Source organism: Notothenia coriiceps, unplaced genomic scaffold (assembly GCF_000735185.1).
Source record: "Notothenia coriiceps isolate Sejong01 unplaced genomic scaffold, NC01 NC01_scaffold00011404, whole genome shotgun sequence".
In the NCBI taxonomy this organism is placed as follows: Eukaryota; Metazoa; Chordata; class Actinopteri; order Perciformes; family Nototheniidae; genus Notothenia; species Notothenia coriiceps.
This window is the reverse complement of record NW_011344105.1, coordinates 48,398-76,172: the sequence shown is the minus strand read 5'-3', so window position 1 is coordinate 76,172 and position 27,775 is coordinate 48,398. Positions and strand designations below refer to the sequence as shown.

General features: G+C 39.8%; 3 protein-coding genes across 4 annotated transcripts; 2 read left to right on the top strand and 1 right to left on the bottom strand.

The window, feature by feature from the left end:
* Positions 1-27,775, bottom strand: morn5 (MORN repeat containing 5). 2 transcript variants are annotated; one of them, XM_010772581.1, is made up of 6 exons: positions 27,703-27,775; positions 27,572-27,672; positions 27,281-27,428; positions 25,883-25,994; positions 25,423-25,554; positions 1-117 (listed from the first exon to the last, which is right to left on the bottom strand). In XM_010772581.1, the coding sequence occupies exons 2-6, from the start codon at positions 27,616-27,618 to the stop codon at positions 71-73; spliced, it is 486 nt and encodes a 161-aa protein (XP_010770883.1). In that variant the 5' UTR covers positions 27,619-27,672; positions 27,703-27,775; the 3' UTR covers positions 1-70. The 2 variants fall into 2 exon arrangements, with proteins under 2 accessions (XP_010770883.1, XP_010770882.1); XM_010772580.1 differs by lacking the exon at positions 1-117 and adding an exon at positions 18,893-19,050.
* rbm18 (RNA binding motif protein 18) lies at positions 166-2,975 on the top strand. The gene is made up of 2 exons (XM_010772578.1): positions 166-657; positions 1,847-2,975. The coding sequence occupies exons 1-2, from the start codon at positions 512-514 to the stop codon at positions 2,025-2,027; spliced, it is 327 nt and encodes a 108-aa protein (XP_010770880.1). The 5' UTR covers positions 166-511; the 3' UTR covers positions 2,028-2,975.
* Positions 4,647-18,299, top strand: lhx6a (LIM homeobox 6a). Its single transcript, XM_010772579.1, has 9 exons — positions 4,647-5,109; positions 5,969-6,040; positions 6,276-6,458; positions 8,307-8,428; positions 15,366-15,586; positions 15,944-16,044; positions 16,174-16,269; positions 16,542-16,716; positions 16,818-18,299. The coding sequence occupies exons 1-9, from the start codon at positions 5,032-5,034 to the stop codon at positions 16,895-16,897; spliced, it is 1,128 nt and encodes a 375-aa protein (XP_010770881.1). The 5' UTR covers positions 4,647-5,031; the 3' UTR covers positions 16,898-18,299.

The window sequence follows — 27,775 nt, the reverse complement described above, 5'->3', positions numbered from 1 at the left end:
TTTTGAAAGGAATGAGTGCAGACGTTGCTTTTTGCTCTTCAGCTGCTCCCTCTTTATCCTCCCTCATGCCTCAGGGTGTGATTATGAGCTGGACGCACAGTCCTGCTCGGTTACTGTCTGTTGGAGCAGACACAAACAAAATCAATACTTCACTTTAATAATGTTGATGTTTTGGGAGGAAGCTGGAGTTGGCCCTCCAGAGAACGGCTGTCAGTGTTTATTAGGAGCTCTGATGGTTTGTGAATGTCTGGTTTACAGGATGTTTTCCTTTTCTACTCATTACGTGGCACTGTTCCTCTAAAATATTTAAAAACCAGGTGTGACTGTACCCAAATGTGCTGAAAACACATTACTATATGATCCATTTGAAGTCCTAATCTTTAAAATCACTTGTGATGCAGTAACTTCATGTTTTTGTGTTTAGCTGCGACTCTCCATGCGTCTCTGTGTCCCTGCATAAGGCTCTTCTCTTATTTTACCCTTTTGTCTCTCTCCATCTTTCCGTCCTTCCATGTTTCCATCACTGTTTGTGTGGGACATTTTGTTTTGTCACCAGAGGTTTGAAGGTTTCCGTAATGACAAGACGATGCCTCAGAGCCTGGAGCCATCGAGCAGCGGGGGGGCAGACGATGGACCCGTAAGTGCCAACCACCTCAGGTTGGTACAAAACACAGTTAACACCCTTGTTCCTAGTTTGCTATTCTGAAGTTGTTTGCCTTTTTTAATTCTTCCCAGAGTAAGTTGAGTCAACTAAATCACAGTTTTTTGCTTTTCCAACAAAAAACCAACAAAGAAGGACTGATCACTGTGGGCTTATTGGTCTAGTAGCTTTCTTTTGTCCAGTTGTCTAACAGCAGAAGCAGAAATATGTTAATTACTTCACTGTCCATCTGATTGTGAAACACCTAATACCATGGTGGAGACAACAACAGAGGTTTAATCATTTGCTTATCTGACAACTAACTGGTCTGTCTGTCCAAATCCTTACTAGATGTTATATAAAAATAACATAAGAAATATGTACCTATTTTACTTTCTGTTTTGGTGTTTCATCTTGGAAGGACATCAAACTGTGTTCATGTCATTTTCCGATTTAGACAGCTGAGTGTGGATGTAGTTTCTGGTCACTTTAGGGACTACCAGAACAAACTCAAGCTTGTTCCTGAAATCATTATTGGAGAACTTATTGCTTTCACCACAAATGGCATTTCAAGTTGAGTTCATCCGAGTACAACCGGACCAACACTTGAAACATTGAATCAACAAGTGTGCCAGTCAAATGGCACTGAAGTCTGTTAATGGCCTCTTGTGCTTATAACATCAACTCTGAGACAATCCCATGTGTAGCAAGTTATCAGCTATAAAGATACTCGTTTAAAAAGTCTCCACACTCCAGTTCTATTGTAAACTTCAAAATCCCTCACTCCTCACAGCGCAGGAGAGGAAGTATAAACACTCTTTCCCCCTTTTCCCTTTTTATTTACCCTGCTTCCCTCAGTCTCTCTTCTTCTCCCTTGCTCTGTAATCTTTCTCTCTTGCTCCTCAAAATTCTGTTCCACCGTTGAGATACAAGTTTTCCTCTATCTCTTAGCACAACTGGTAATCTTTTGCTTGTGCTCCCCCCCCACCCCCTGCATCTGTCCCTCCCTCTCCTAGGAGTGCTAATACCTCCTCTCATTTTCCACTCAGCCGAGAGCCAAGATCTGTCCATCACTCAGTCCGGCCCTCAGCTCCCACTCTGGTATTTTCCCCTCAGCCTCGCAGCTAACATCTCTCTCTCTCTCTCTCTCTCTCTCTCTCTCTCTCTCTCTCTCCTCTTTTTGCTATTTTTGTGTTTTACCTCTAGTACGAGTGCTAAGATCCGTGCCATCGAGGCCAAGCTCCAGATGATGGACGAGAATCCGGAGGATGACTACTCGGGCCCGTCGGCCTACGTTTACAACAAACCGCCAGAGAGGAAACGCTGGGAGCCCTACTCTAAATCACACAACAACCAGAGCAGGCCCTTCCGCAGGTTTAGGAGATGACCCATCCCACTCATTCTGGAGATCCCCCCCGCCCCCATTCCGTCGACACACTTCAGCCCCCATCTACACACAAACTGACTCCACACCAGATACTATAAAGACTATACACAGCCTATGAAAGGTTTTGAAAATACTTTGAGAACCAAGAACTCTTTGGGAGTAATCGCAGCAATCACGGACAAGTACCAAAAGTGTTTTCAGTTATTTTACAGTTATTATTTACTCTTAACATATGCCCCATACCTGACAGATGTGCAGGTGGGATCTTATACGTCTGCGTTCTCGCTTTGGCAGAGATTTGAATCAGCAGCTGTGAGTCATGTGACCCAGAGCGGCCAGAAAAGAAAAATGATATTATTATAAAAGAGTCTAAATGCTGATTGTCTTATTGGTTGCGACATGTTTTTACTTTCGGAGGGTTTATTTAAAGGTGAAATACAATTTTCTTTAATCAAGACTTCAATGAAGAGGAAGACATGCAAATATTTGTAACAGGTTTGTATCCTTGGAGTTTGAATAGTAAGCCACTCAGCAACGCGGTGTGTTGCAGTATTTTGTGTGACATTGCTCTTTTCCTAATAGTTTGCTTTTTTTTCAATTTTGTAAGACTGTATTCAAACTCTTTTTTACTGACTTTGTTTATTTTCTGTATATATTTTTTGGAAGTTCCCTTTAATATTCCTATTAAAGGCTAATAAATATAACATCTGCAGCCTGTTGTTTTATGCCATTTTATTGTTTAGTCAATAACATTACAATGCTCTCGTCCACATGCTTTTGCTGGAATAGTCAAATAGTTTTTGTAAGGAATTTGGAGAAAAACATCTGCATCTCATTAATGAGAACCTTTTGTGGACTACAATTTTAAACCATTAATCCGGCATGGTTTTAAAAAATGCAGTTCAGAACTATGACAGAAATAAAAAAAACATTGTAGATTATCAAGAGTAATGACAAATGTACCAATGCTTTCTGTAATAACTGATCATCCTGCTTAATATGGCGTTCATTATGCTTAGAGTCCCAGATTTCCCCAGACCTGATGGATACTGACTGTTTTGTTGATTTGCATTCTATCAAATTGTGCCGTTTTAATATTTTGTGTTTTCAAATGTGACGTTTGTTATGGATTTCTGTGTTTACATGGAGCAAACTTTTGTTGCGATCCAAGTTGTATTTTCCATCAGGTGTTAAAATTCTCCTTAAGATGAAAAGAGGGTAAAGAAAAATGGACACAATATGTTGGCGAAATATAGCATAATTAAGTTTGTGAGAAGAAAGAATTTGCAAACCATATTTGCAGAACCATTTTTAATAAGTTTAAGATGAAAACTTCTGTGGATAAATAACATTTCAAGAGGGATGGAAATCGGCCGATTAATTGTACAAGTTGAGATAAGAGAGCATCATTTCATGCGCAGCGTACAAATCAAATCCTACCTCTTGACATGTCAGCCTTTTTTTCCCTCGTAAAATCAACCTGCAGCAATTTCTGATCAACCGTTTTCTTTGTAGTGTGTGTTTTTATCTGTTTGCAATAAAAGGCCTATCCGTTCAATTATAATTTCAATTGATTACATCTTTCAAATCCAGTTCTCCCCAGGAATGATGAAGACGTTTCTTAATTGCTTTTGGCTTGGTTTATTTTGATGGGATAATTTCTGCATTATAGATTTACAGATAATTGCTGGATCCTTGTAGATAGCCTTATTGACGCGTCGATGTAAAGCTGTGTGTGGGCTGATCACACGGATCCTGCAATCACCAGGCTTCCCTTCGTTAAAACACTTTGTGGGTTTTAGTTTATTCTGCCTCAGCCCTACTCTCACAACATTTAAAAATTAAAAATTCTGTTTCTCCCTGCCCATAATATATCTTTAAACAATGGTGTCACAATAAACCTATGGGTAAAAACCCTTTTTGTTAATCCTTAAATTAGGCCATTTAGTCCTTTCGTTTTTCTGCCTTGCTAATTATTGTCTACTACTCATTAACTTTAATTGTACACATAAATATTTGAAATTAATGTTATAACGAAAGCATTTTAATATAAAAAAAATTAAGCCTTGAATCATGATGATAATAAGCAAGCAGTTCCATAAATACACCACTCTAATTAATTAAATGACGAATTATTTTGCAACATGGGATTTAAGTAAATGTATTAGGATTTTTTTAATGTATTTTTCAGGCATCATTATTATTTGTTGTGTTGTAGTTTATATTCTAAGCCTGAATATATATATATATATATATATATATATATATATATATATATAATATATATGAGAACGCTGTGTATATATAAAAAGGTCTGTATTCCGGTTAATTATTGCGTTACAACCTATACAGCCATTGTATATGTCCAGTAGCAAGTAAATGGCAATTCTATGAATAACTATAATTTACATTTTTTCCTCTGGCAGCAGCTATAAATGTCTGAGATATCACACATTCGACAGCAGAGTTTGAATAAGTTTCTGTCATAACTGCTCCAAAGTGTGTCCACCCTTCTCACGCATATGAAACTCTTTCTCACCCTCCCCCTTCTTTAACTATAAGGCATGCCAGAGCGGCACAAACTTTCACTGCACTCTGGTTCTCTGCGCTGCCGTCGACTATAGCAGCCCTGCAGCCTCCCTGCACCTATGAAGCCTTGGAGTAAAAGCTGCCAGCCCCTTCATTTCATTCACTTCCTGTAGCCAGACTCCTTCGATAAAGTGGAGAGAGTGGGAAACGGGGAAAGGAACTATTTCTGTTCTAAATAAGGCTCTCCGAGGAGGACCAACAACTCCTCGCCTCTGCAAAGCTCCATAACTTAATGTGTGACAGCGGCAGATCGTCGCGCACAGACACAGAGCATTTCGCGTCAAAAACAAAACGGTGCGCCCATTACACCCGAACCCATACGGATGGTTCAAGTTTTGACGCCCATCGCCGAGCCTTCTCCTGATTCCACGCGCCGAGTTTGGATACACTGTACGCTGTGAGACTGCAGGGGTTCATGTACTGGAAAAATGAACTTTTGTCCCCTCTTTCAGAGGGAAACAAGATTTTGTCCGAAGGAATTCCCAAGAAGCAGGTACTAACACTTAGGACACGACTGAGCTCCAACTTTGTGCGTAAACGTTTCATTGATACCCCACTAATGCAATGTGGGCCTTCTGTTTTGGTTTAGACTAAATCAGCTTTTTATGTGCTGGCTTAAAAATAGCGATATTTGGTGTAACCTCAATATGAAACCATTTTGATTCACCAAACAATTTCTTCTTATTTTCTCATTGCTCAGTGGATCTATCTGTTGTTGCAAATGCATGCAGTTTATTTGCAGCCCGCAGCATTGTGCGTTAGTTTAGTTTTGTCTCTCTGTGATGTCATAAGAATCACTGCTTGTGTACTGAGATCAGCTGCACGCGCCAGCCGCTGTGAAGAGGCACGCGCCTCTCTGTTATGAATAGCGTGATTTGCGGTCCGCGAGCCTCTCGAGCGGTGCCAATTCGCCTGAGAAGAATTGGATTTTAATTACAGCCATTAAAAATCAAATTTGCAATTCTTTGGGTGACCCGTTGCCTTTCTCTGATTGACAGTTGAAATTGACACTCCGGGTCCCTCTTATCCACAGCGTTTCAAGCTATTTGTAATTACAGGTAGTTTTTCCCCCTCCACTCTTCGTGTCCTGGATTGCGAAGAAAATACTATTATTCTGAGAGGCACGGGTTAAGGGCAGGGAAAAATCAATCCAAATTGAAATAGCTTCATTAAAATGTGCCTTTTGTTGCGGGGGCCCTTTTAACTATTTTAACCGGGGTTTATTGTCAGGACCACTTTATATAGGACTAGTCCTGAAGAGCTGTGTGCAAATGTCTCCGGAGGATTTCCCAGCTGAGGATGAGACCGTTAAAGTGATGAAGACTTCCCGTTTACTGAACGTTGTCTTATAGGTGATCTCCACCGAGCATCAGAGTACACCGGGAGCCTCGCGCTGCACTGTGGACTCTAACCACGCGCCAATGGTGAGAGCTTTATTGCCTATTAATGCTTTTAAAATGTCACTTGGTGCGCTTATTGCACATTGGTGACACCTTGGTCTGGGTGCATCCGCTGCACGTTAAAGATAGGATTCATCATATTTTGCATTTCTGAGCCTACGCGCATTGATTGATATCGACTGCATTTTGACTACTGCAAACAGCCTGTGGGGATGACTGTGTGTGTGTGTTACTGAGCTGTGCTGATGCCCTCTTGCAGTCTCACTCGGACGGAGAGTCCCAGCGGTCCAACATGGAGCCGGAGGACACCCACTCCCCACCCAGCAGCCCCTCCAGCCCTTCAGTGTGCTCGCCGATCTCCACCGCCAGCTCGGTGCCGTCAGACGGGAAGAACGTGTGCGCCAGCTGCGGTCAGGAGATCCTGGACAGATACATGCTGAAGGTGAGAGGCTGACCTTAAGTCTTTAGATTTAAACAGGCTGACGCGATGTGTGGTCACAACAATTAATATATTCTCGTCTTGTTTATCTGTTTAGCATTGTATTGTTTACGATAGCACTAGCAATACGTTTGGTCGATACGTGTCCAGTTTTGTTTTGGACAGGCCTGCTGTATTTTTGCACTGATAGGCCTATACTGGAATTAAAAGAAGGCCATTAGGCAACAACGTTAGGAGTCCTTACGTTAGGAGTCCTTACTTTATTATATTAATAAGAATAATTATACTAAATAAAAAGTAGGTAGGCCTACAGATAGGCTACATATATCCCAAACAAAAAACACAGAAACGTGTCCCCAAGCCTTATTTATGGCTTAACGAAACACTTTGTTATCATATTTTTAAAGGTAAAATATATACGTGAAATGCATACACATATAAATATTAAATCCAAATTGAACTGCTATTATCTGCAATGTATTTATTTATTTGTTATCAAAAAGTGATACACGGGGTTTTAGCAGATTCAACAGGGATGTTTTGATTTTTTTCCCCTGTAACCCTGTCGCGTGCGCCCGCGTGCTTCCATTCCAAAACATTCCTCACTCGCGCGCAAATGGGTGTGTTTGTCAGGAAGTGTGAGATAATTTATGTTGTTGTGTTGAAGTCCAGGCCTATGATATCATCTATAATAATTGTTTTAAATGTAATAATACAAACTGAAAAACACACATGAAAAATATTTTTGCAAACTAGTTTGAATAATTATGGGATATAATAATTTTTGATCTCCTATAATAGGATACAACTGAATTATATCAGCATTCTTCTAAAATTATTAGCAGTCTTTATCTTGTGTAAAATATCATGCATGCTGCGCCATTACCAAGTGGACGATGTTGTAATTAAAAGTAGGCCTATGTAAATAACTATTTTTGCTTTAAATGCTTACAAACTTATATGTTGTAGATGACCTAAAAAAATAACAATATTATAATATGATACAATTAAGTTCTAGAATTAACATTATTGCATTTCAGAATTGAATTTAGAACCTTTCGAACAGGGACAGGCTTTATGATCTCTCTCGCCAAAAATATCGGGCTCATTTTAGATAATAATATTTTTGAAACATATTAAAAGGGCAGCTCTGTTGACATAAATGGCTTCGCAATTTGTAAAACTTTAAAAATGATTTAAATCATTTTTCAGTCGTCATTTACAAATTGGTCACTTGTTTTCAACGCCTGGCAAGTATTATTTTTTCTTAATTCTGCTAAAAGGCGTTCATAATTGCTCTTGAACGAAAATATTACACCCAGTGCCAGAAAGAATTATCTCGGGCCTAAGCAGCATGTTCTGGGTTCGATATTTAGAAATGATTAAGATTGCATTTCAGCAGAATATATTTGCCAGCGTTTTAGTAAAATTAATACTGTCCTTTAACATGCTATTTTTAAGAAAAACACCAACAAAATACTGTGTTGCTATATCAGAAAACACAATAAAGTAAAATATGATCCAAGCGATACATTGAATATTTAAATATATTGTGCCATCACTAAACTCATAATTGTGCATCACTGTAAGATATGCAACTTTCGTGATATTTCCAAGGTAATAATATCTTGAGTATGCTTAATTAGACATTGAATATTTAAATATATTGTGCCATCTCTAAACTTTTGTGATAATATATTGACTTAGTATGCTAATTAGACATTATGCAGTTTTGATGATTTTCTTTTGTCGTATATTATGAAGAAACTCAGCACCAGAGACACCCTGTGCGTCCTTTACGCTTGGATCCATCATCAGTGTGTGTTTGACATGCACGTTGTCTCTCTGCAGGTGAACAACCTCATATGGCACGTGCGCTGTCTGGAGTGTTCTGTCTGCAGGACGTCGCTACGTCAGCACAGCAGCTGCTACATCAAAAACAAAGAGATCTTCTGTAAAATGGATTATTTCAGGTAGGGTAAGTTTATGACCGTGTTTTCAAAATACCACGTACTCTACTCTGCCAACATACCCCCCCTCCTCTCTTTCTCTCTCACACACACTCACACTCTTCCTTTGAGATGGATGCGGGTTGCCTCATGTGTTCTTGAAAGACCTTTACAAAAACGTCTCAAAGTGTGTAACAAAATAAAAGTGTAGCTGAATGATCCACAGTTTTGTTTTGGCTATCCATAACAAAACGTTTCCAGCAGCGACAAAAATAAAACATATCTGGCCTACTAGAATAAGTGTGGAAATGTCTGCGCGTAAGAGAGAGTTGTGTGCGTTTTTTTAGAGGTTTTTTAGATTTTTGGTGAGGTTGTTTTTTTGGACCACGTTTTATCAACTTCTATGCCTTTATGGCTCAGGTCACATTTTAATATTGCACATTATTTATTGTCAGATATCTTTTATCGGACCATTCCAAATCAGTCTTGCCATTAACCCGTTAACTTCCACCACATTTTGTAATTTTTCTGGCGCTCAATAAACTCAAGTATCCAGCAGCACGCGCGCAGGAGTTACCGGAGTCTTTAACCTATATCAACACAACGTTAACGGCTGTAGGGGTACAGAAAAATAGCGTAAATCGCTGTAAAGGCACTTGGGTATTGCAGCTATCTGAGTCCCTATTGGCACACAAACCGTTATGTGCAACGAAAATATACAACAGAGGAGGCCTTTTTTCTGTACATTCATGACCAATTATCATCAAATTAAAACTGTATTATGATAATAAATTATATCATATCGTTGTAATAGGCTACATTTAAGAGAACCGAACAGCAAAATAAAACTAAACCTCATTAATAAAATACATTCTGTTTTTAAGCTACAATAAATACTTATTTTACACATGTTTATTCCTCATATCATAAACGATTGATTTCACTATTTAAAAAATAAATACATTGCCATGCAATATTGAAAGGCATTATAACAAAACGAGACACTAAGATACACACTCATTGAGGGGTTAATAATGCAATGGGTTCTTCAGCCAATCAAAACATAGCCTGCTGCAGTATTTCTGCTAGGAAAAGTCTTTATTTACTGATGTTTTTAATCATAGATTTTTTATTCACTTTTTATCCAAGCGTGTGGATTTTATATGTGCCTGTGTAAGGCTGTCAGTGGTGGTATCTGAGGTCAAATGTGGTTCAGACCAGCAACAGCCATATAAATTCAGTTATAGCCTGAAGCTGGTGGATATGTTGTATGGGCACATATGCATTGTTCGTGTGTGTATATATGTGTTTGTGTGTGTGCGCACATGTGTGCCTGCTTGGAGTGAGCTTTGGTGTATGTCTGATCGGAACATGACACCAAGCCACCGCTCTGAGGTTTATAATCACCAGCAATTAGTTGTCCTCCATCCCAGACCCTCAGGCCTCCAGATCAGCAATTAGACTGCCCCGAGTGCCTGGTCAGCGTGTTTCTGTTCTGAATGTGACTCCTCTCCAAACTAAAAACACACACACTCTAAAACAGATATGTGTACAAACCTTCAAATGAAAACATGAAGGTGGAACATTTATGTGATAGCAAGAATGCACTGTACACATTGGCTGCTTTGATAACGCCAAAGACACACTTTACACACAGTAAACATACATTGAGATCTCTGTTTATTTATGCATGTCCAGCAGCTGCCACTCATTTTGCTAATTCCTTCATGAAATGGAGATTTTTGTGTTTGCTCGGCCACATCATAATATTTTACCTGACCCGTCTCCATTTAAATGCTCCTGCACCCTTCTCGCCCTAAACCCTGCGTTGTGGACTCTGAGCCAGTATTTAAAATATGTCAGAGCATTAGAAAACGGTAATGAGTGGTGTAGATGTGGCTGTCACCGGGTTACATGTTGGCTACTCATCAGATAAATTGTACCCTGTAATTATATGATATACAATCATTGTGATTCAAACATGCGCCTAAATATAGAAGCAGTAAATGTTTCTACACTTGTTTTGACAAGTTTTATTATGAATTTCTAAATGATTGCATACAGGCATTCTGTTATATCAATTTTCGAAAGAATGGGTATGGAAAGTTTCCTGCAACAGCTACAATTATGGGTCTGTTTTGCTTTTTAATACAGAAAAAAAAAATGCAAACCTAAACCCAAACAGCTTCAACTCCTAGCTGCCAGTCTTAGTGTCATAACCTTTGGAATTTCAGCTTTAACCGTTACTACTGTAGGCAACAAAGCCAAACACTTTTGATTGAAAGAATAGAATCTTTTTAAATATGATAACTTCCAGGGTTTACTTCTCTCTGTAAAGCCATTCATTTCCCCTATTTGAATAAATAATAAAGACTGCACTTCTTTATGCATACTTTTCGTACATAATTAACTCAGAATCCCCTCCACAAGGCGTAAAACTAGATTTGTTTGTTGTATTTGTTAGTTTTTATACGGTCCATAGCTTGGTCATATGACAGAATCACACACATTTTCATTCATATCTATGGAATAACTGCACACTATCTGCTCTGTAGAGTGACTCTTAAAATGAGAATAAGAAGTAATGTAATAATATTGAATTTGATGGTCAAGTTATCCTTAGGATCAAACTGTTTTCGTTTCAATATTGTGAGGAACTTTGTAGAAACCCTGCACAAAAAAGTTACCTCTGAAAATATAACTTTAATCTGGATTTAGGCCAGATTTAAACTAGGCTAAACACGACCGCGGGCCCAGATCCTCTGGGCTGGGTTCAAACCTCTGGAGATATTCCCTCATCTGTGTCAGCCTCTCATCTGGCTTTGGACTGACAGCTCCTTTAATGGGGCATAATAGCAGGAAATCAGAGTGGGTTTCCCTCCATATACGTGTGTGTGTGTGTGTGTGTGTGTGTGTGTGTGTGTGTGTGTGTGTGTGTGTGTGTGTGTGTGTGTGTGTGTGTGTGTGTGTGTGTGTGTGTGTGTGTGTGTGTGTGTGTGTGTGAGTGAGTGAGTGAGTGAGAGGAGGGGGTAGGTAGGTGGTGTGTATATGTCGGGTTAGGGGGTGCAGGACAGAGCCCATGTTGCGCCTCTCAAAGCCATGTCTTGCCTCAGGGGCTCCCTCACGCACACACACAACTACACACACACGCACACCATTTCTTTATCAGCCTACTTTGACCCCCCTCGCCTCCCTGAGCTGCCCCCCTCCCCTCCCCTCCCTGAGCTGCCCCCCTCCCCTCGCTCTGTAGTAACATCATCCTGGTCCGTGAGCTGCAGGCCACACAGGAAGTTGCATTGGTGCACTAATCAGGGGCACCCTGGGATACTGACAGTGTAACCAGAGTCCATGTATGTAGGGAACTTTCTGGGTGAGATGTGTGCACTTGTACATGTGACTCTTCCTGTGTGTGTGTGTGTGTGTGTGTGTGTGTGTGTGTGTGTGTGTGTGTGTGTGTGTGTGTGTGTGTGTGTGTGTGTGTGTGTGTGTGTGTGTGTGTGTGTGTGCGCGCGCGCGTGTTTATTGTAATTATTATTATTCATCATCCCACCTTTAGTTAGCTGATTGCGTCTCCATAGCAACAAAGGCGAGTAACCAGTACAAAGCGAGGGATATGAGTTTTTTCTAAGAACTGAATTAATTTAAATTATAATTAAACATCTGCCACACAATGCTACATGTTTAAATAAAGACTGCTCGTTTACAGCTAGGAACTAAATTCTTCTTTTGTGAAACAGATTACAAAGAAAACTGAGTGTTCACAGTTACTGCAGTGTCGAAGAATAGAGAATTAAACAATGCCAAGGTTTTTCTTGTGCAGGGTTAATATGTTAAAGCCGGATATCATGTCAAATTGTATTGTCAGTGAATCATTTAAATCACTTCCCAATCTTAGATTTCCATGCAAAGGCCTAACACGAAACCTCGCATCGTGATACTCTCTCAGGACAAATCTAATATGGATTAGAGTATTCTCATAGCACATCAGAAATAATCAAAAAAATGTGTACCTCCTCAAGCCACTCTTTCAGCAGCAGGTGAATTACTGTTAAGGAAAAGTAAAGATTCGACCAAAGAAGGGGAGCAAATAGGAGACGTCTGAGGGGATAGGCAGTTTTGCGGTGCAGGATTTTCCCTCTTGTGATGCTGGGGGGCCATGGGGATTGACATCATTCCAAAATAAACACCAGGTTTTTGGTGCAAATACAAAATGTGATACAAAAAAAGAGATGGAGTAGTGGGAGGGGATGAAGATGGAGAGGGAGGAGGAGGAAGGGGTCAAAACAAGGGATGATTTGCAGCTTTTCTGGGTTCTGTCTCGGAGCATGAAACTGACAAGCTGTCATGCTAGATTAGACGCAATGTTCCACAATGTTTTCCTCTTTTACTGTAGAAACGGCCAGGAATTCTCCATAACAATCTGAAATAGTACGCACACACAGTGCAGTAAGCCATGGAGACCATTTGTCTCCGGAATGGCTTTATTGGGTTATAAGAGGGTTTTTTGGTTAAGTTGCACATATCTGTGACAATTTAAGCTCCCTGTAAGTGGTGAGCGAGCTAATTTTATTTCAAGGTCACTGCAAAGACTTACTGCTTTTTAATGCTGAAATGAATTTGTTTGTTATGAGGAATGCCCGGCCTGGTACTGCAGATGCTCTTTTTAACAGTGATAACAAACCAGGATGGCAGACAAACAGAAGCAGGATGAAACAGATAAGAGGCAGATCCTCAAACAGTAGGCGTTTAATGATGACCTTTACATATTTTCGCTACCATACTACATGCAGAGAAAATTGAACTTCTGGCCAACAAGCTCATATGCATGATGAGGGGTACGAGTTTTTGAGATGTCAGGGTTATAGTATGCTTTCATCCCAGATAGAGTGGACTTGAGTGCACTGATACGCTGCCAAACCCACTCACTTGGCAACCCTCCTGCTCTCTGTCCCCCTGCTCTCTCTCCACCATTGACGCTCTTTGCTTTGCTATTTCCCTCAGCCACTTACTTCCTCTCTCCACGTCTATTCTTTTCATCCTGCCCTCACCAGCTCCTTCATACCATATCCACGATTGACAGCTCTTTGAATTTGCCTCATGTTGGGCTTGTATGAGTTTCCTCTTTATCTCGGCCCTTTGTATTTTGCTGTAAAGAGGCAGCGCAAAGAAGAAATAGCTAAGTGTATAAGTTAAAATGTCGAGTCGGGCATCAGCTCTTTATATATGTGTCAATGCCTCTTTTACAGAACAATCCCATCAATATGAAAATGTTTCTAATTTGAGCTGGAGCCAGTTGGCCGCTATGCTTTTTGCTCCCAGCTTTACCCTTGGGACAGCACTTTCTGTCAGGCTGCTTAAAGAATCCTGCCTCCTTCACCAGAATTGGCAGCTGCTGACCCTAACAATGCCTCTTAACCTCACTATAACCATCTCAAAGTACAGCGTTTTATACCCATTAGACCCACAATGTGCTCGTTAAATGAGCAGCTTAATGTATTTTCATTCTGGTGTAAAACAGGAAAATCTGTATAGTATTTCATTTGTGGTAGTGAATGTTTTTTTGGATAACCCCACAGTGCCAGCTGCTCAGTCAGCCATATTCCAGTTAAAGGAGAAGGCTGGTTATGTGCTATACATTTTTGTATTATCATCAAATCCCATTAAAAGTCAAAACCAAAGTCTATGTCTGATGAAATATCTGATTCTTCTCTGTCACAGACCTCCATTGTTGTACTAAAACTATAACAGAAACACATTGTTTCACTTAGTGTGATGAAATGGTGAACATGGGCACTGTTGTGTATTTTTTGTCTTTCTAATATACACCGTCATGCTTCTGTAAATATTCACAAATGTGTGTAAATTTGCCACTAAAAACAGTCCCCGTCAATACATTCTTAATTATTTTTGTGATATGTTTGCAAGAAATGGACTTGATGAAATGAGATTGGGACAACAGAGAGGGCAGGATAGTCAAAAGATATTGTGAGGTGGACTAATGCACACTTCTCTCTCTGAAATATTGTGAATATTATGGTACTTAAATAAAAAAAAGTATTTACTTTTCACTCTGTGCTTAGGCTCCTTCACTGTTTGGCTCAGTCAGTCCTCAATTGGATTTATACATATTGATATTTTTCAATGAAAGAGCGTAGTTATTTCAGACATCTTGTTTTGAGGTCATCAGCAATTGTCTTAAAGAGTTTGCTGACTTAACAAATGTACGTCCGCTAACCCGTTCCCTGCCCAGCCTCTCTCTTTCCATAATTTTCTGTCCATTTATCTTTCATCCACCCACCCATTCAGAACAGTAAGTCAGGTGGTTTAGGTTTATATGCCGCCTGACCTCACTGTTGCTATCAGTTACAGCGGGGCGATCTAGAGTGATGTCATCCAAGTCTTTCTTCATCTTCCGCTGTGTGTAAAACCACCCTGGTTTGTTCCCTTGTGTGTGTTTGTGTGTGTGTGTGTGTGTGTGTGTGTGTGTGTGTGTGTGTGTGTGTGTGTGTGTGTGTGTGTGTGTGTGTGTGTGTGTGTGTGTGTGTGTGCGCGCGCTTGGGTACATGTCAGGGTCTTCATGCATCAGCCAGGAAATTGCAGGTGTTGGTTTGTTTGCATTCAAGGCTCAGCTTGCAGCCGCAGTCAGGGTTTTTTATTCAGAAGGCCACATCCTTCTCCAAGGTTTCTTCCTTAAACCCTTCGAGTTCTGCCAAAACTCCAAGTTTCAAAACACACATTTCCTACTCTCTCAACATGTTCTCGAAGAAAAGGACGTCTGTGCATGTTTAATTTAGTTTGTTTAACAATGTGTGTGCTATATTGTATTGGCTTTGAGATTAGGTTTAAAACATATTTGACCACTTTTTGTACTGAAATGTTGCTTTTACCCCGTCAATGAAGCACTAATTCCTCATTCTGTCTCTCCTCCTCTACCTCGGCTCTCTTTTTCTGTCCCTCACAGTAGGTTTGGTACTAAGTGTGCCCGCTGTGGGAGGCAGATATTCGCCAGCGACTGGGTGCGCCGTGCAAGAGGGAATGCATACCACTTGGCATGTTTTGCGTGCTTCTCGTGTAAAAGGCAGTTGTCTACGGGAGAGGAGTTTGGCTTGGTGGAAGATAAGGTCCTGTGTAGGAGCCACTACGATACCATGGTGGAGAACCTCAAACGAGCGGCTGAGAGTGGTGAGTCAAATACTTCTCTGTGGCTGCCCAGATTTTTGCTCCAGAGTCCCAAAACTGAGTTCTGCTGAATTTATCAGCAAAAATAATGACTGTATGATTCACCTTTGTACAATTTATTATTTCTTAAATCATTGATGATTTAATGTGTCTGGCCTGCTTCTTACTCATTTCTCAGTGGTCGTGTTACAAGAGCTCAAAAACCTCAATTTTGGCTCCCAACTGAGGAAAAAGTCCAAATATGATTTAGTGTCCAAGTCCTCTTGTTCAAATGGGCCTCCTGGGACAATCATGGTCATTTTAAAATGTTATTCAACACTTTTGACTGTCATGTCATATTTCTGTTATTGTGTTTTTCAGGCAATGGTATCACATTAGAAGGAGCAGTTCCAACAGAACAAGACAGTCAGCCCAAACCGGCCAAAAGGGCACGGACATCGTTCACTGCAGAACAGCTACAGGTCAGACACACACTTATTTTGTGAATATGCTGCACTCTCGGCTTTAGTTTACCAAAAATATAATGTGTAATGATTGGATTTCAGCAGCCTTTTCTTAATTTCATGTTACATGTTTGCCCCCATATGTAGATAATGCAGGCTCAGTTTGCCCAGGACAACAATCCAGACGCCCAGACGCTACAGAAACTAGCCGACATGACAGGCCTCAGCAGGAGAGTGATACAGGTCAGTTCACAGAAAAACACTTTCTCTATTATTAATGAATCTATGTATTCTATGGCACATAGTGATATAGCATACTTTTGAAACATTCAAACACATATACTTAATTTACAGAAAAACATAGTAAAAGGTCAAATGATGTTTAATTATGTTCAGGTATGCATATTCATACTGATTTAGGTATTTTCAATGTTTTGTCTGCTTTTGAAATAAATCAACATGTTTGATATTAAGAATATAGCATTATGATGTCTGGTTACATTGCGTCTTCATAGGTGTGGTTTCAAAACTGCAGAGCAAGACACAAAAAGCACACGCCCCAACACAGTGGGGTTCCCCAAGGTCACCTCCAGTCCAGGATACCCTCGTCCCTGCCCGATGAGCTGCATTACTCCCCCTTCGGCAGTCCTGAGCGGGCGCGCATGGTGGCCCTTCACGGGTATATCGACAGTGAGTCACAGTTTACTTCAATGTAATAATTATGCAAATACACGTTTTAGCCTTTTTTTATATTTTCACCTAAATCCTTATTTCTTTTGTGTGCTCTTCAGGTCATCCCTTCTCAATGCTGACTTCTCAAGGTCTCCCTCATCAGGCCATGTCGCTGCCCCAGCTCCCCCTCAGCCGCTAGCGCTCCACCACTATGACCCTTTTGACCCCTAAACCTCCGGATCTGAACCCTTAATCTCCCATCACTGATCACGTCTGTAGACCTGACCGGGGGTCATGCAGTCATCAGTTTGGAGAAAAGACTTATCTGACAGGAGCCCTGCCCACTCGGACATATGGAAAGAAAAGGAAGAACGAGGAAAAACTCAAGATACGTTTTTTATTTCTGAGGACAGGAATATCCCAACTGCAGCCACTCTCAGCCTCAGAAGCATTTATCATTAGCAGGAACTCAGTGACGGTATGTTACACCACCTTAAGGACCCATTTCGCTTCAAATGTACAGCATCCTCCACTCTACCCACCCATCCTTTTTTTAAAAGGGATGAAACTGAAAGAGGAGTGAAGCTTTTTGAGCGCTGTCAGAGTACTGAAGATAAACAAAGAGAGGGAACTTGAGGGGAACTGTCTTTGTGGCCTAAAGGCCCGACACACTCAGTAGACCACACTAGAGGTAAGACTGCTCTTTTCTCTCGAAGCAAACATGAAGGAAACCTAAATGTAAAGAAATAAATATGACTGTTGAAATATTTTCTTTAGTAAGGGACCTTATGACATCTCAAAAATACTCCCTATGTTACATTTTTGGTCGATTTTCCAATGAAATTAAGTTAATCTTTGAATTGTGTGCCTTATCTTTTCCATAATTTAAAGAAATTCTGCAGCATTGAACCAGCTAATTAAATCTGCCTCTAATTCATCTCTACGTTTTAATTACGTAGAACAAATTAAGAAGATTTAAAGTCTTCTACTGGTGGAAAATGTGCATCTTGAATGTGTCGATTTGGAAGTAAACCACAAAGCACACTTTCTGGGCTTGTGTGTTTTTAAATTATGGCTGTGGCATTAGAAGCTAACATAATTTGGGCCACAATAATCCTGCTAAATTTCTTTAAACTGAAAGGGAAACAAATGGAAGACTGAGATGAGCTACACATTGCTACAAATTCTGTTACAAGTTACATATTTTCATATTTCCAAACATGTGTATTGTCACTAATTTATATGTTCTCTGTCTGTGTGTCTTTGGCACAAAGAGGGAAGTGTTGGTGTTTTGGTACAATATGGAAAATATGAAGAAGACTGGGGTTGTACATACGTGTGTGTGTGTGTGCGTGTGTGTGTGTGTGTGTGTGTGTGTGTGTGTGCGTGCGTGCGTGCGTGCGTGTGTGTTGGCAGGGGTAAAGAGTGTGCATCTGTATTTAGTGCCATGGCCATTGTGTGAAGAACAGGATCCAACAAGACCTCAATGTCCTTGTATTTATTGAGATGGTAAATCCCTGTAAAGCACTTTTCCCTCTGAAATTATTTGGTTTTTGTTAAAAAACAAGAAATGAAATCAAACAAAAAGTTTATTTGATAGACTGTGCATCATTAATGTTTTGTGTACTTAAATGCAATAAAATAGAATGTGATATTTTCTTTGTGGATTTGGATCATTTGTAAGGGTAAATTAACCAGGCAATAATTCACTTTTATTTTCCAAAACAACACGTGTGGCACAAAGCAAAGGACATGTGAAACAACACTTTTTCTATGTTCTTTATGCAGGATGTTTATCCATTGGGGTGTGTATTTGCTTGAATTGTGTGGATAGTTGTTTACATCCCAGTGTGTGTGGTATTTGTAGCTTCAACGAAGCAAGAATGGTGCATTGTGGGAAATATTATATTTGTGCAAAGCACTGCTGCCCTTAGAAGACTTGATGTTTAATTATTTTTTATTTGTTGAGGCTTTTTCAACTTTCCTTTGTGGAGGATGTATGGCCTTCATAGCCCATCTGCATATAAGCTAAATGACGTCTGTAAATGTTATCTGCACATTAGCAATACACATAGGAATAGGTTGATTTGGTTCTATTGGTCTGCTAATCTATCCTTTTATTTTTTAAATCACACACAAAATCGAATTAAACATAAGAAAATAGAAATAACAAAAAAACGCTTTATTTGTCAGAGTTATATTACAAGACACAAAAAACATCTGATGTTCTAAAAATGGACTACAAAAGTCTCCGGTCTCTTCAGAAAGCGACAGAGTTTTCAGGATCAACACCGGCAGCCTCATCCCAAGCTTTCCGACAAGTCCGCAGAATCCACTCATCCTCGCAGTCATCTGTTTGAAAGATTTAATTTCAAATGGAGGATTATGTAAAACTATTGGAAACAAGGCCTGGAGTCATACCAGCTTAATTGTTTTTTTTAAAACGTTTGACCTGCGATTACATAAGAAACAAACGCAGATTGAGGTGTAAAGGTAAAGCGTTTAAATCAACTATAGAAGCAGTTGCCTGCATAATTAAACCACAGGTCATTTTGTGTATGAGGCTGCGACAGTGAAGTGCCATTCAAGTCTCGGGTAAACCAAGATAAGCCTGACAATTAGGAGCAAATAACTTCTCAGAGCCACTTCAGACACCGATAAATAATAACCTCCAAAAATGGACGACGATTTTTCTTTTTTAAACCGAAACGACTGCCAGAGGAGCTGATAATAAAGCAGTTTTGCATTGTCAAAACTGAAATGAGAAGCTAATTGCGGGGGAAGTGAGCTTTTCTCAGGAGCGCATGCAGCTGCACGCACTTGAGCAGCGCGCGGGCCTCACCCCCAGGTTCCACTGAGCGCGAGGCTCCATTGTACAGGGGAGGAGGTCTGCAGCTCGCGGACTGATTGTGCGTAATTGCCAGTCGTCAACACCAGCAGCCACTTCAAGTATGAAACGCTCCTCTTTCTCTCTTTCTCCTCTCTACCTGTTCTGATCGCGAGGTCAATTGAACGTATCGGACACGCGGACAGCTGCCACGCAAACAGTCTTTGTGGCGCATTCGTGAGCGGAGAAGGTAATTATTGAACACGTCGTTACGTTTAGACTGACCTCAATTAGACCCAAACCACAACCTGCCTTAATGATAATTTCATTGGGACATTTTCATATTTGCTGTAATTCTGCCCTCTTGAGATTGTATAGCAGCGTTTATCTCAGGATTTAAGTCAAATGTAATTGGTAACTTGGGTTATATAAGGGCACAGGTGGCTGGTAATTCCCTGCAATCTGAGGACAGCCGGACATTTTTGTGATTTACCAGTCTTTGTAAGTCAATACATCAATTTATAAACCTTTTTAATGACCCTTTACAACATTTCTGGTGTTGGGATATCCAGTTAGACTGATACAACAGAAATAAAGACACCTTATGTTCTCTGATGTAGCCTAATAATCACATTTGTGGTGCAAACTTCAGGGAAACATTTTAGTCTTTAGGGAATGAAGCTCACTAAACGCACTTGTTTATTGAACAGTTTTTTTTATATCCATCTTGACTGTATCCACCTGCATAGACAACCTTTTTGCGATGTACAGGAGAGAGAGAGTGTGCGGAAGCAATAATGGCACCTTGTTAAAGTCTGTTTATCTTAATCCTTAAAATACACTCAGAGGGGAAAGTGTTTCCTTCCAGCCTAATGGTTCCGAATTAACACGCAGACACACAACCAAACACATGCAGAGACAGACACACTGGCATAATGAGCAAAAGCAAAAAACTGCTTTCTGCGTAGATAGTTAATTTCATTAAAGATGATTGTGTTGCATTAAGTGTTCACAGAAACGGATGGGGTATAACACTGATGTTGAACTCTGAACCTGGTCCACTCACAATGACCTATGGTCATATGTGCACATTTTGTGGTTTCCAATTGGAGGCACCACAGTAAAATCAAACTTACCTAAATGTGAAAGCTCAAATAAACATTCAAATGCACACATTTAAGGCATCTGTCTCCAATTCACTGCAAGCCGAGCGGCCTTTTCTTTTTTTGGGTTATGATGACATCACAGAAAACTGCGGTTTTCATGTTTCCAGCTTTGAAGGAGAGATACCAATCTTTAAAATTATTAATCCATCCGTCACAGTTTGGAGGATTAACATGTGAATCCTATTTTATGGTGAATTTTTGTCCCTATAGATGTATGAAAAATTAGAGTTTCAGGAAAGGCAGCGTGTGGATATGTTCCACTCCCAAGGGCCCCAGCTGATCTTATCTGTCTGTGAAACACCTCGGCTGGACGGGGACAAAGGGAGGGGCCGCGGCTCGGTCACCAGAGGTGTTTTCCTTGGCAGTGGAATGTTTTCAGTATGGAACTCTTTCAGTGCGGAGTCTCAAAGGGAAGCGGTTATCCCAGAAACAGGAAAGTGCTACAAACAATATGGCAACACATGGCCCCTGCTGGAGCTGCTGCCGCCTCCTGCGCCCGGCCGACTGTTGCTGCCTGTTGCCATGAGAGAACACACACAACTGACGGTGTGTGTGTTTGTTTGGAATAACACGCTTAATCAGTCAGTGGTGGAGATTTGATTGTGCAGATGTGGCCTATGTATCCTTCTCATTATTTTTTAATTACAGTTTCATTGAGTAATGCAATGTTCTACCTTGTAACAATATTAATCAGAAATGAAGTACAATTATTTTTGTCCTTTTTGTGAGGACATGATAAAAGCAGCCCTGTAGACTTGTTTGTTGATTACATGATTTGTTTTTTTTTAGCAGCAAAAAGGTTTGGCTTTCTTTGAAGCTATAATGTACTTCCATAATCCTTCCTATTCAGTGTTTGTCTCTTGAATGTTTGTTAAAGGTTTAACAGTATTCATGTTACTGTGCTTTACCCTGTTGGCATTATTCAAGCTGAAATGTTAACTATGTAGCAAGTGGAGTCATATTAAAAAATTTGAAATAAATACAATTATGATTCTAATCAATCAATCAATTTCATTAGTTGCTTAACATGGAGTGTTTTGTGTTTTTAAATGTAGGGATTAGCTGCCACCTCATCCACTATGCTAGTCCATTGACATGTTTTCTTGTGTAAGACTGAGTAACTAATTGGTGATTTGTCAAAGTCGATATTGGACGCCCTTAAAGTTTGGAAATAACATTGCCCAGAAACAACGAATATCAGCCCTAAATGTTAATTTTTTAACCACAATCACTCAACAGCACACACACAAACATAGTACACATTGCTGCACAGTCACACACACTCAGACATTCCTTCCTTTCCGTCTCTTGTGTATTGCAGGAGTTGACTTTGTATCCAAATGACACGTGTGACTCCTTGCTGTTACTTAAAATCTACGAGGAACAGGAGTCTGTTAAAATGTTTTTCATTAGGTTAAGATGAAATCATGGGGGCGAAACCATCATGTGCATCCCATCCCTTTCCCCCATCATCCTACATGTTTACAAGGCGTACCAGTATTCTCGATACAAACCCTTCCTACATAGCATAGCAGTCCCTTGATGACATCTCCCAAAATAATCCATAACCTCTTGGGGAATATTAGCAAAAGATCCTATTGTTTTGCTCTGGCACTATGCCAAGAAGGACTGTTTGTCCAAGTTAGCAACAGTAACTAAGCAGGCCAGGACTTTTTGATACATCAGTTTTGACCAATGAGTTTGGTTGAGCCTGATATCTCCTTGCAAGGACTTTAAGATCAGGGGGGTAAACTCGATTCATCTGCAGTTTCAACCCGTTCCATATGCACCATTTTTGCAACTCTAGATATGATCTTCGTCTTCACGGGCTAATTTCTTCCTTGTCCTACATCCACCAGCTGCTACACGGGGAGCTCCTTCCTCTTTCCTTGCTGCAGCAAACGTCCCCTTTGGGAGGGTGGGTGTTCCCTGTGTCCCATCATCCCTGTAGCCATCATCCTGGGCGGAAGCCACGAGGCCATAAATTCTGTCTTCACACCCACTGTGACAAATGTGCTTTCACCTCAAGGGTTGAAAAATGAATCCGTACAGGACACAGGAGCATTGTTTTCAAGCCTTGTTTACAAAGCAAAGGGATAGCGGACATGTATTGCATAAGCCACATTCTCAGTATAAAATATACATCACTATATAGTATTGCACATGAACAGACACACTTCTATTAAAGTTCCCATCAGTGTAAGTGCTATATGAATGCTTTAAAACAGGGGTGTCCAAACTTTTTTCACGAGGGCCACATACAGAAAAATATACGAAGAGCTGGGCGGCTCACCAGAGGTATATTGCCTCATAAATTAGAAAAAATCTATCAAATTTAGGTAAATGATGGTTGATATTGATGAAAAAAACACAAAGCTCTATATAGGGTTTCATTTATTTTGTTATCAGCTCATTCCTTAAAACAGGAGTCTCAGATTGCTTATAATAAGAGGAAATATGAAGGGTATATTCAAGGTGGTTATGTAAATGTGTTATTGGTCTTTTCTCTTATCAACTAAGATTTGTTAGAAAATGTTTTTCAACTTTAATTGACTGAATTTATTTGAAAATTGGGCTTATGAACACATGAATACTATGTTATATATTTGAACATATATATAAGAAGTACAATAGCAGATGTTTAATTTGTGGGCCATATTTCATTACACTTTTTGAATTTGGCCGATTCCAAACGCGGGCCACATTTGGCCCCCGGGCCGTAGTTTGGACACCCCTGCTTTAAACGTATCAAAACGCTTAATCTGTGGGGAAATGCACACAGTGGCTTAAGCAAGCCGTCAGGATTTCCTAAAGATATAAAATAAATAGGTAGAATGTGCTGCTATAGTGCCATTATAGTCATTCCCCGGCTGCAATGACACGTGCACTTACGGAAATCCCCAAAACACTGACCAATAGAAGCAGAGTGTTTCAAAGACTGAGAAAATCTAGGTATATTTAGACTTATTGTAGGAGAATTTTTTTTTTCATTTTTGAACATTAAAAAATGTGAAAATGTTCTCGCAGAAACCTAAAGCACAGGGATAAATCTGATCGATTGTACAATACGTCTCCTTTAAATAGTTTGTTTGATTGCAGATGTATTTAAATCAAAACAGAGTAAGAGAATGGTTGGAAAGTGTTCAGTTCCTTTTTCTTTCTTCATCTCAACTTCCAGAACATATCTTTTATCTTGTTTTCTTTCTCTCTCTTTCTCCGTCACTCCACTGATCAATACCAGAGCTATAATGATGATGAACAACCCCCATCAAGGAAAGAATTGAAAAACATATTTTTGTCTTCTTACACACGCTGAGGACATCTGGTAAGGATGTGGATCTAATCCTCTGTTTCCTTCTGTCTCTCCACATATGTAAATTAGATTTGTGTGCTTGTGGAACTAATCTGTATTATGTTGCAAATAGAACATCTGAACACAAATATTCTGCCCAAAAAAAAAATACCTTAGGCAGCGTAGTGAGTCATACATTAACTAATGCCAGAAATCATATTTCTTACACATTTCTACATTTTTAAGGTTAAAAACAGTCACAAGCATCATATTTGGATCAAAATATGGTCTGGTTTGAATTCCTCCTGCATTTTCTGCAATCAAAAGCAACAATTCCCACAGCCTTGTACACCATCACCATAGATTAAGCTTTGATTAAAGCTTTTTTAAGCTACTATACAATATGTTAAATAATGTCAAGCCCCTTTGATGCGCAGGAAACACTGGACCAAACATTAGTGAGCCCATAGTATTTAGAAACTGCATTCACAGCCTGCTGCCTAATTCACAACAGTGTCTTGTGATGCAAAATCTTAGGCGACATGACGAGCAGAGGATGTCAGAGGATTCCTATCTGGACACCTGACAGACCACATTCACTTCAAATCAGGAGTTCCAAAACTGGGCACCCACTCAGGGGAAAAATGTGTCTTGAATTTTCCACTTTTGACAAATACCAAAAGGAAAAAAAAAGTTTTGAATTGACGGCAATAGCCTATAGAAGCATGCTTATCAGATGACTTGTAGCAATAATCTTCCATCAGAGAGTCCAGGGATAATCCATTTAACATAACTCCATTGGTTCATTGGTATAAAATCCTTCCCATATGGCCACACTGTGTGCTCTCAGAGAGGCAAAGACAAAGGGTCCTCCCCGAGGCAAATTCAACACAAGCTCTTTAGTGTGTTTGAAAATACTTTGAACCAACTCTACTTTTCTGGCCTGTTTTCAGAAAAGTAGAGTTGTTGAAAAGGAGACATAATGTTATACACAGCTACTATTCTGCCCGACAGAAGGCAGCAACAATTGCTGCCTCAGTATTTATTTAGCTGATTATATGGCTATAAACTCAGAAGTGTATTGAGGTATAGGCCTGATGTTGCATTTCTGTTTACTTATATCAAACAATGATTGGAACATTTACATGAGGAGTCTATAATACTTTGTTCAGGTGTCTGATGATGATGATGAATGTTCAAATAAACAACCGAACAAAAGCTGAAATAGACATTAACCTTGTCAACTCTGTCCTTGCTCTGTTTCCCTGTTCTTGTTTGCGTGGATTGTGGTTCTTTATTATAGTTTTTTTAGAAGCAAAGAGTTGATTATATAATTTGAAGTAAGGGTTTACATGAAGACTGAAAATGCATCTTCAGGCTATCATCTTTCATTTCACCGGGCTACAACATTAAAAATAACAGGATATTCTCTCTCTCACCTGCATTTCTGAGGAATCTGCCACTGTAGGAAGTAACAACTCTGGCCTTGGGATCATAGGAACCATCTCCACAATCATAGCATCCATCAGGAATAATGTGTGGTGGATGAAGATCACTTAGCTGAGATTCTCCTGTACGAACAAGTCAGTTGTTTTGTGTTGAATGGTTATGTGGTTTACAACTACTAAAACAACTACTAAAACAACTTGTTTTTATTTTCTTAATCTATCTAATGGATTTCACCTTATGTTGTTATTATTGGTCTGATTGTTTGTCAGGTTAATGGCTTTGGGTGACTTTTTTTTACTCAAACACGTTCTTCCTCTCAATGTATTTACATTAGTTTATTATGAGGCAAAGTTCCTTATATTTTCCGAGCCAAATCATGTGAGGGTGTTTGTCTGATGCGATTAATGAGAAATAATCTGTCCCATTGAGAACACAATAATAAATTCCAACCTGCAGGTCTGAGTCCATTGCACCTCTCACTGTAGAAGCGCCTGTCGTAACCATCGCAGTAGTCCCAGTCTTTCTCCTGGTACTGCAGGCCATCAGCGAAGGTAAATGACCCCTTGTAAGGAAGCACCATTTTAAAATCAAGTTTTTTTAAATGGGGAAAGTGATTATATCCCAAACTTTTGTTATATTCACATCTTTAAACATACACATACAATACAGTTGTATTTGCGCTCCTCAAAGCAGTGAAAGAGCTACATTTGAAAACGTTAAAAGCAGAAACAATGCTGATATGCAAGATAATCCACAGACCTCACTGCTGGCAGTCTTCCTGCGGGTTATTTCTTTGACAGAAAGTAGTTCCAGTTGAAACTTTTGAAAGTAAGGTCTGGGTGTAATTCTATGTAACCCATGGTTTCTGGAGAGATAAATGGCTGTTGTGGTTTTCAAATGTTACTTTTCAGTGCTTTAAACCCCACAAAACAATTTAAAATGTCTTCCATTGTCATCTTTAGGTCAAGGCAGGAATCTAAGGGATGGATATCTCAAAACCTCAGCAGATAAAACCAGAACTGTCTGCATTGATGTATACCACGAGTGAAAAGTGGAAAAATATGTCTTTGGCAGGAACTGATCAACTTTGTGTACAGTATGTGTGCATGTCCTTCTGAGAAAAAACTGTTATTGGGAATGGAAAAATAGCAGTTTTCTGCCAAATGTGGAACCATAATAACACTTTAATGTAAAGAAATGCATTAATTCTGATTTGCTGAGCCTCTGGAGGTATAGGGGTCATCCATCAACTTTGATCCTCGACCCCCTGCTGTTCATATGTTGAAGTTTTCCTCCCGATTATTCAACCATTGATGTGTGAGTGTGAATTCTGGCTTGTTCCTGTTTTCATGTCAATATGTCTAAAATAAAGAAGGCTGAAGAACAACTTTGAAGGATGTGTACGTTTCAGAGTAAGCTACACTTTAAGACTTCAGATATAATTTCCAGATTTTAAATTCTTTAGGTCATAGGATAGTTTAGGTCTGTTTTAAATGGAAGTAGAATGTCATGGGCTGGCATGGATGCAGGTGCAGGGTAGTCTGGGCCATGTTCAGTCATGGTTCAGACCAGCTATCATTTCAAATGAACCACAACTGAAATGATGATAATAATTGGAGTGATCGCTGTTGTGGCAAAAGCCCATGAAAGATTGCATCAGAGCAGAAGAGAGGGTTGCTCGATGCAGGTAAAAAGAGGAAAGAAACCTAATAACTATGACAGTAATGGTGAGTGATTGCTAAAAGGGACCAGATGTAATATCAACTATAACCAATGTGAAACACACACTCATGTGGATGCAGTGATATTCTGACATGCATGCAGGGACACATGAACCCGGCTCCCCACCTGTTTAGCTATGCCGTTTTCCCAGGTGGCCTCATATTTACTCCCATTTGGAAAGTGTAGAACTCCTTTGCCATGGAACATCCCTTCTTTCATCTCTCCCTCATACTTGGTCTCTGTTGGAAATGTGTACTCTCCTTTTCCATCCATCCTGAGGGAGAGAAGAGATGATCATACAGTGCTTTTGCTTGTTAGGAAGCATAGCTAACCTGACTCAACGTTCTAAGCTAATTCTAAATGTTGTGCATATCATTCATATCCTGTTGTCTTTAGGGTAGGGACAAATATATTTACCTGCCATTTTTTGTGTCTCCTTTGTAACTGCTTCCGATGAACTCCATTAAAACCTTGGCTTTCTAACACCCTTTCTTCTAAAAATAAATACAACAGAAGACTTATATCGTCAAGTAAGTAGGCAAGACTACACACAACAGCGAAGTGTATCATTACCATGGCGACAATGTGACAAGAACAACAACGAGTCTACAAAAAGAGGAG

Excerpts from the sequence above, each read along its gene's own strand:
- rbm18 (XM_010772578.1), top strand. The coding sequence starts at position 512 with ATGTTTCCATCACTGTTTGTGTGGGACATTTTGTTTTGTCACCAGAGG. Across the intron at positions 658-1,846 it reads GTAAGTGCCAACCACCTCAG|TACGAGTGCTAAGATCCGTG; the intron begins GTTGGTACAAAA and ends TTTTACCTCTAG.
- lhx6a (XM_010772579.1), top strand. The coding sequence starts at position 5,032 with ATGTACTGGAAAAATGAACTTTTGTCCCCTCTTTCAGAGGGAAACAAG. Across the intron at positions 6,041-6,275 it reads ACTCTAACCACGCGCCAATG|TCTCACTCGGACGGAGAGTC; the intron begins GTGAGAGCTTTA and ends GCCCTCTTGCAG. Across the intron at positions 6,459-8,306 it reads TGGACAGATACATGCTGAAG|GTGAACAACCTCATATGGCA; the intron begins GTGAGAGGCTGA and ends GTCTCTCTGCAG.
- morn5 (XM_010772580.1), bottom strand. The coding sequence starts at position 27,618 with ATGGAGTTCATCGGAAGCAGTTACAAAGGAGACACAAAAAATGGCAG. Across the intron at positions 27,429-27,571 it reads GGAGACACAAAAAATGGCAG|GATGGATGGAAAAGGAGAGT; the intron begins GTAAATATATTT and ends TCTCTCCCTCAG. Across the intron at positions 25,995-27,280 it reads AAAACGGCATAGCTAAACAG|GGGTCATTTACCTTCGCTGA; the intron begins GTGGGGAGCCGG and ends CTTCCTTACAAG.